General features: G+C 44.2%; 1 protein-coding gene across 1 annotated transcript; it reads left to right on the top strand.

The window, feature by feature from the left end:
- Positions 1 to 7,012: 7,012 nt before the first annotated feature.
- On the top strand, positions 7,013 to 8,144 carry LOC107376259 (pleckstrin homology domain-containing family F member 2). Its single transcript, XM_015945269.3, has 2 exons — positions 7,013 to 7,304; positions 7,398 to 8,144. The coding sequence occupies exons 1-2, from the start codon at positions 7,061 to 7,063 to the stop codon at positions 7,925 to 7,927; spliced, it is 774 nt and encodes a 257-aa protein (XP_015800755.1). The 5' UTR covers positions 7,013 to 7,060; the 3' UTR covers positions 7,928 to 8,144.
- Positions 8,145 to 8,511: the final 367 nt, after the last annotated feature.

Here is an 8,511-nt window from a genome sequence, read left to right on the forward strand (position 1 = left end):
ATTTTGAAGATTTAAAGAAGTTTCTTACAGCTTGTAAGATCCTCACAAGAAGATTCCTTCCCTGTCAGTTGTATGCAGTCCGCGAGGTATGTTTATAACCTCGGCTTTCCACAGGAGCCGTCAGCAGCACGTTACTACAGCAGCACGTCACAGCTGCTGATAGGAACCGCTGTGGTCAACAGAACCTTTTCCACCGGAGCCGTCAGCAGCGCGAGTCGGCCGCGTCTCAGGAGCAGCATGTCGCGGCCTTTACGCGCCGGTTCTATTTTCTACGCGCGACGCCTCTGAAACGGGTCAAGTTCGACATTTTTGGGGAAGGAAAGACAGGAAATCGAACGCGGAAATGGAGAGAAGCTCCCGAGATTTTCAGAATAAAGAACGTACTGCTTTCCGGTTGCTTTACTTTTAAAAAAGGTTACTAACTGTGCGTCCCCGTGAGAAGTTATCACCTAGCTAGCGGTCTCCTTTGTTTTTCAGGTCCGTATTGGCGATTATAATACGGACAGAACATAAAACACAAACCATGTTGTAGTTTTCTCCTGCTTGTTGTTGTGTTTACTGACGAAGTCACTCGTGTGACTTCGTGCTCGGTCGGTGACAGCTGCTCCCTGCTGCTTCGCGTCTCGTAGGAAGGGCCAAGCAGCAGCTTACGCGAGCAAGACGTGCTGCTGCAGTAACGTGCTGCTGACGGCTCCCGTGGAAACCCGGGGTCAGTTGTATTTTGCTTCCTGTTATGTTATGCTTATGTACGCTGTTTAGTTTGACGGTGGAGTTTGATTGAAGTGCTGTGAAGAATTAAACCCATCAGTAACTGAAGAACTAAAGCCGGGCGTTCACTTGTAGCACTCAGCTTCAGCTCAAACTGTATGACCTCCTCGCAGGGCAGATCTCACGAGTCAGGCGCTCACACTGCGCGACCCAGTTAAATGATAATGACCCGCACTTGTATAGCGCCTCTCAGAGTAAGGACTCAAAAGCGCTTTACACTACAGTGTATCATTCATCCATTCACACACTCATTCACACACTGATGGTGATGAGCTACGATGTAGCCACAGCTGCCCTGGGGCGCACTGACAGAGGCGAGGCCACCGAGCACAGGCGCCACCGGTCCCTCCGACCACCATCAGCAGGCAAGGTGGGTTAAGTGTCTTGCCCAAGGACACAACAGCAGAATTCTCTGTCCAGAGCCCGGATCGAACCTGCAACCTTCCGATTACTGGACAACCCGCTCAACCTGTTGAGCTACTGCTGCCCCCAGTTCTCGGATGCGACCTGACTGCTCACACTGTACGTCTGGTAGCAACATGTCGGCCCTAAAAATATGCTAAAAATAGCCGTTTTTACACAACACGTCAGACTTTTTGGTCTTGTTTTGCCTGTTGTCCTTCGGGAGTGCTGCAGGAGGACACACAGGGATTTATGGGGGTTGGATGAGGAAAACGAAATAAAGAAAGAAAATCTGTGTTTTGTGATCAGTTAAATTTGACATGAACACGACAAACACGCTTTCTTGACAATCTTTGTGAGTAAAAAAACATGTAGAAATAAAAACGAACAACGTGTGTTATTAGGGAAATAGCGGGCGAGCGGTGTTGATGCAGGATTGCGCATGCGCCGTGAGCGGTTCTGATACTTTTTGGGTCGCAGCTGCTCGCAGCGCCGCTTCAACAGTGCGATACCCTCATGAGGGACGAGCAAAATATTAAACACGACAGAAGTTTGTGCGAGCTCACGATTGCTGATCGGTAGCTGGTCACGTGGTGTTAATCGCCTCTCGTATACACTACACGACCGCTCGGCGCACAACTCGCCCCGATCTCGTGGAAAATCGGCTCAAAAAAGTGAAAAAGTCGCACAGTGTACATCCGGCTTAAGGCGTCGTGTATTTCTGGCGGGAGTGACAGTCGAACTCGAACTGCCAAGAAGACTCGTTTTACAAGTGTAAGCAGTTCGTCCACAAGAGGGCACCATTGCAACCCATAAAGGACACACAAGCAGTGCAGATGGGCTAAGACTGCACATATTTGTTTCCAACAACGAACAGGTGTTACACTCAATACCAAATGAAGAGTGTGCAGAGAGTGTTAAGAACTTCAAAATCACCTTGGGCGAACCACTGATGGAAGGAGCATTGGGTGTTAATGGAATGTGTCTTCTGATGAGTTCCAATTCAGTGTCATGGTTAAGGAGCATCCACTAACAAGAAGAGGTCTGTTATCTACTGTAGCTTCCGTCTACGACCCCTTAGGGTTGCAGCACCCTTTATCTTGAAGGGAAAACAGATTGTACAACGGCTTTGTCGTGACAACCTGGATTGGGACGAACCATTGACCGAAGACCTGAAGACCCATTGGAAATCATGGTTACAAGATCTTCAGAACTTATCAAAGTTAAAGGTCAAAAGATGCTTTGTCCCAACAGACTTTGAAAGTGTTAAGTTTGAGCTTCATCATTTCTCAGATGCTAGTGTCACTGGCTATGGAGTTTGTACTTACCTCAGAGCTGTTAATGCAGATGGAGAAGTGCACTGTTCCTTTCTTATGGGAAAGGCTCGTGTCACACCTACCAAAGTCACTACCATACCTCGTCTCGAGTTATCAGCGGCAGTGGTTGCAGCTAAGACAGGTGTCATGGTAAAAAGAGAGCTTGACATTGAGGACCTTGAAGAATACTTTTTGACAGATTCTAAGGTTGTCCTGGGCTATGTCAACAATGAATCCAGACGGTTTCATGTTTTTGTTGCCAACAGGGTTCAGCAAATCAGATCTACCACTCATCCTGAGCAATGGCAGTTTGTTCGATCCGATGACAACCCTGCAGACCATGCTTCGAGAGGTCTCACTGTTGATATGCTTGTCACCTCTAGCTAGTTAAGGGGCCCAGACTTCCTCTGGAATAAAGACCTACCTAAAGAAGATGCTAAGGTGGGAAAGCTCATGGATGATGATCCTGAGATTAAAAAGGTGCATGTTTTCAACGCTAAGGCAATGCAGAATAAAACACTGTTGGAACGTTTGCACAAATTTTCTGACTGGGCCAGAGCAGTTAAGGCAATCTGTTGCCTTAAGACCTACGTTAGGAGATTTAAAGGTCTCAAACCAAAAACAAGAGAGACAAGTGTTGAAGACAGACGAGAAATTGAGTTCTTCATAATCAAGCTTGTCCAAGCAGAAGCCTTCAGCAATGAAATGCAATGTCTCAAACAATGTGGAGATGTGAAATCTAAGGATAAATCAAACAGACTACACCAACTTAGTCCGTTTATTGATGAACAGGTCATACTCAGAGTTGGAGGACGTTTGACAAGATCCAGTCTTCAGCCTCATGTTAAACATCCTGGTGTCCTGCCAAAGGTCAGTCATGTCACTACTTTACTCATCAACCACTACCATCAAAGGGTTCACCATCAAGGGAGAGGAATGACTGTGAATATGCTTCGATTGAATGGAATATGGATTGTTGGATGCAGTAATGCTGTAGCATCACATATTCACAAGTGCATAACATGCAGGAAATACCGAAGAGACACACAAGATCCAAAAATGGCGGATTTGCCAAAGGAAAGGATGTAAATGACACCACCATTCACCCATTGTGGCATGGACTGCTTTGGGCTTTGGTGTCATTTCATGCTTAGAGAAACAATTAGGAAGGGTAAGCTCCGTTTTGTTTGCAAGATTTTGAAGATTTAAAGAAGTTTCTTTCAGCTTGTAAGATCCTCACAAGAAGATTCATTCCCTGTCAGTTGTATGCAGTCAGCGAGGTATGTTTATAAGTTGTATTTTGCTTTCTCTGTATTATTTTATATCGTCATCTCTGATATGAAAGTTCGTTTTCTATTCTGCTTATGTACACTGTTTAGTTCGACGGTGGAGTTTGATTAAAGTGCTGTGAAGCATTAAACCCATCAGTAACTGAAGAACTAAGGCTTCGTGTATTTCTGGCGGGAGTGACATAAATAATGTAATATAGGTTGAAACTGGAACTTTTCTTTGTGCCCCCCTGGGTGTGTAATTTGAGGGCTTCTAGTGGAGACTGTCACCTTTTTGGGGAAGTTAAGCTCCCCTTAGCTCCCCCGTAATTCAAGTCAATTTTATTTATAAAGCGCCAAATCACGACAAGAGTCGTCTCAAGGCACTTCACATAATAAACATTCCAATTCAGGTCAGTTCATTAAGCCAATCAGAAAAAATGTTTCCTATATAAGGAACCCAGCAAATTGGATCAAGTCACTGACTAGTGTCAGTGACTATACAGCAATCCTCATACTAAGCAAGCATATAGCGACAGTGGACAGGAAAACTCCCTTTTAATAGGAAGAAACCTCCAGAGAATCCTGGCTCAGTATAAGCAGCCATCCTCCACGACTCACTGGGGATGGAGAAGACAGAGCAGGCACACACACACACACACACACACACACACACACACACACACACACACACACACACACACACACACACACACACACACACACACACACACACACACACAAAGACAAAGTAATGTATCTATAGTTACATTGTGATGTCTTAGTAAATATTGTATTTGGTGAAAGATAAACTTTATTGTATTTATCCTAGTGAATCTATAATTAAACAGGTAAACTAGTAGTAGCACATCCAACGTTAAGGAAAGCAAAAAGTTATTATCAGGAGAGGGAGAATGTTTGAGTGGTTAGCAGCAGTGTGCTAGACGATGGCCCCCTCCATGAGGCCACCACAGCTCAGCAGAACATCATTGTAGCTTCTTCTGGGGAGAAAAACACTTAGAGAAAAAATAAAGTTAACAGCTGAAATTGCAGAAAATAATACAGTTAAAGAGCAGATTGTAGAAGAAAGCAGTAGAGTGTGGAAAGTGGTCAGTGTATCCTCCAGCAGTCTAAGCCTATAGCAGCATAACTACAGAGATAACTCTGGATAACCTATCCTATTTAGATGGAGGCATGTTGGAGGCAGGGCAAGGGAGAGCCGTCCTTACCGACTGTACACTCCACCTCCCTCTACTCCCCCACTTGTCCAGATCTAGGCTAACATCAGATTTTAACCATAGGCCCTATCAAATAAAAATGTTTTAAGCCTATTTTTAAAAGTAGACAGAGTGTACTTCAAACCATGTATAATGTTAAATAATCTGACCCAATGGAAGCATACATTAAGTACCAAGCACCGAACCCTGCGGAACTCCAGGAGTAACTCTGGGACAAGAAGAAGATTCCTTTTTTAAAATAGCAAAATAATTGAGAAACAATATTTTACTGGTTATTTTTTTAAACATGATCAGCAGTTTCACATACAGGCTGAACATAAAAATAATATTCTACTTCTGTTTCATTCATCAGCTGCTGATCGAAAATAGATGGAGAAACTCCTGGATTAGAAAAGCCTGACAGATCGACGCCATTCATGGCAACACTCGTCTTGGCTTGCAACAGGGAAGGCTGTTGTTGATTTGTGCAGCCAGGAGAGAGCAGAGCGTGTCTCAGTAGAAGCTAACCACTAGCATTAGCAACTCAGCAACACAGCAGAACTCCTTCAGGCTTGTGTTATTTGTGGAGATAAAACATCAACGTAGCAGAGCGAATCAGAGGCGAGATGTCTGAAAATCAGGAAATGGGACTCAAGATCCTGCCGTGTTCTGCCCCCCCCCCCCCCCCCTCGAGCGTTTTATTTAAGAAGGCATTCAGTTATAACAGAAACCACAAAAGATTTATTGGAAAAAAATGCAAGTGAACAGAGCTCTAACGTCAACATCCTGGAATCCAACAGATAAATAAAACTTATAAAGCATCCTGAAATCAAATGGATAATAATAATAATTTTAATGATTATTATGTCATTTTTTGGAAAATAAGGAAAACATATTATTATTATTATTATTAGAGAATTATTATAAGATTTGATCAAAACTCTTCGAAATTGTTTCTAAACATAAATCGAGAGACTCCTCTGAAGGCGGCGGTCGTGTTTTTCATTTTCAGCTGAGTCAAAGCAAGTTAGCAGTTTACAGAAAAGGTGCGTCTGCTTCACATCTGAGAGCTGAACATTAAGGAGAGTTTTTGTAAACACTCCTCATGACAAGATGAATCCCACTATGAGCTCTTCCCAGACACATTAAAGTATTTGTCAGTTTTATTTAATTTAGTTTTAATATTCGATAAAAGGATTTTGATGAAGTGGCAAAACTTAATTTCATAACAGCACTGTTTGAACTTTTAAAGGTTTTGATCAGAAGGAAAGAAAACTTGAACACTTTTTATCGCTCATTTTGGGCTTTTCCTTTTGGGTCGTTTATGCAAAATGAAAAATAAAAACGACTTAATTCGACGTTGCTCAGCTTTTAGGTCAGCTGCAAAGATTCAGAAGCCCTGGAGCGTCTGAGTGTCACCACACGAGCTGCATGAAGTGGTGTGATGTGTTTGCTTTCTGAAACAACTGGATGAGCAACTTTCCCGATTCTGGAATCTGAACCTTTTCCTGTTCAATGCAACTTTAGCACAAAAACTGTGCAACATTTAAACTGTGCAGCCTGGGCTCTCATTGCGTTTCACATCTCATCACCACTAACACTGAAAAGGCCTAACGTAGCTTCGTTAGCAGCTTGGAGCTGAACCAGAGACCTGTCAGGTAACCATTGAACACCTGAACGAGTGCACGACGAGTTTCTATGAAACTCTGCAGAGGTCGACCTTTTAGTTTTCGCTGGGATTGTTAGAAAATGCACGAAATCTACAATCGGGACAAGACGATTTGGAATTTTCAAAAATCATAACCATTAAATAAGATATTCAGTTTAGCAGCCGCTTTTGAGCATTTCAGGAAAAACGTATTTAACTTTCAGCTCTGAGAATCGCTCAGCTCAAATCTGAGGCTTGCACAATAAAACAAACAACTTGGGAGGAAAAGTGTGTCTTTGTCCGTGTGTTGTTTTTGCTTCCTGCATCCCTTTGTTGGCAGCATGCAGTTGGACACTCCCACCAGGAGACAGCGCAGCTATAAATGCTGCTGCACATTGCTCTCTCTCTCTCAGCAGACTCGGCAGACGACACGTTACAGTCATGGATCTTCTAACCACGGAGAAGGAGAACCAAAGGCGGATCCGAAAGTTGGAGCAAGCCTTTGGCCCAAAGGGGATGGCGTTGTCCCTTAATGGTCGGATTCTGATGGGAGAGGGCAAACTGATGAAAAGGGGTCGTAAGAAGTGGCAGCAGAGAGCTTTCTTCCTCTTCAATGACATCATCATGTACTGTGGTGTCATCATGAACAAACGCTTGTACAAAAAACAGAAGGTCATCGCTTTAGGTGAGTAACTCGTCTGTTTTATAACTTTGATCATTTGTGAGAAAATTTGAAGCCATTTTAAATAAAAGGAGTTTGTCTTTTATGTCTTTTCAGAGGACATCAAAGTGAAGGACATGGAGGACAGTGAGGACACCAAGCACCAGTGGATGATCTGCACACCTCGCAAGTCCTTTTTTGTGTCGGCTTCCTGCAACGAGGAGAAGCAAGCCTGGATGGAAAACATCAGGAAGTGCCAGTGCAGCCTGCTGCAGGGCTCCAACATCAAACCAGGCTCCAGCTTTGCCATTTCCTGGATCCCTGACCAGGCCACCACCATCTGCATGCGCTGCTGGGTCAAATTCACCGCCACCAACCGTCGACACCACTGCCGAAAGTGTGGCTTTGTGGTGTGCAACCAGTGCTCCAAGGAGAGAGAGTTGATAGAAAACATTCACCCCACCAAAGAGGTGCGGATCTGCAAAGTCTGCAACGAGAAGGTTGATGATGCGGAGAATAACCAGGAAAGCAATCGCCACAGGGGAGACAGCTCTGGAATGCACAGCTCTGAGGACGACGACGGTGAAGAAGAGCCGCTGCAGGTGTCCAGCAACTGGCCGGGCGCCAACAACTGCACGTGGAGCTAACTTGGTTAAACAGCAACTCCAGCCTCTAGTGCCAGGAGTACAACGTATAATAACACTTTTGTGTTACTGAGCATTTGCTGCAGCAGAGATTGACCAATTCACCAGTCGGCCATTGTTACAAACGGCCACCTGAGCATACTGGTCTGGTCTTAGGTTTGCTTTGTAGCATCTGGCAACAAAAAAACATGTTTCAGCACAACTTTCTGAACCTCACCACTCCTCCTGCTAAAGCTCTGCCTCAAATTTCCCAACTTGCATGTTTTATTATCATTTGTGAGCCTCAAACAGAAATGGAAGGAAATCAACGGTGGGCATTGGGAAAACCCTGATCCGTCTACTTTTCTATTCCTTTGGTGTGTAATTTAAAAAACAACATCCTGGTTGCAGAAATGGTCACCGTCTTTAAGCCTTTGAGATTGGGGAGAGCTGACAGGGATCGCTGCTCGGGGCTGAATGTGGTAAACAGAGCAGGGCGGGGTGGTTTAAAACCTGCCAAGAGCATTTTAACTAAAGACGGAGATAAAACGGCTCTGCAGAGAAGATCTGGAGTGGAACAAATGTGAAAAACTGATTGTGAAAGAACA

This window comes from Nothobranchius furzeri, chromosome 12 (genome assembly GCF_043380555.1).
Source record: "Nothobranchius furzeri strain GRZ-AD chromosome 12, NfurGRZ-RIMD1, whole genome shotgun sequence".
NCBI classification, from domain to species: Eukaryota; Metazoa; Chordata; class Actinopteri; order Cyprinodontiformes; family Nothobranchiidae; genus Nothobranchius; species Nothobranchius furzeri.

Excerpts from the sequence above, each read along its gene's own strand:
- LOC107376259 (XM_015945269.3), top strand. The coding sequence starts at position 7,061 with ATGGATCTTCTAACCACGGAGAAGGAGAACCAAAGGCGGATCCGAAAG. Across the intron at positions 7,305-7,397 it reads ACAGAAGGTCATCGCTTTAG|AGGACATCAAAGTGAAGGAC; the intron begins GTGAGTAACTCG and ends ATGTCTTTTCAG.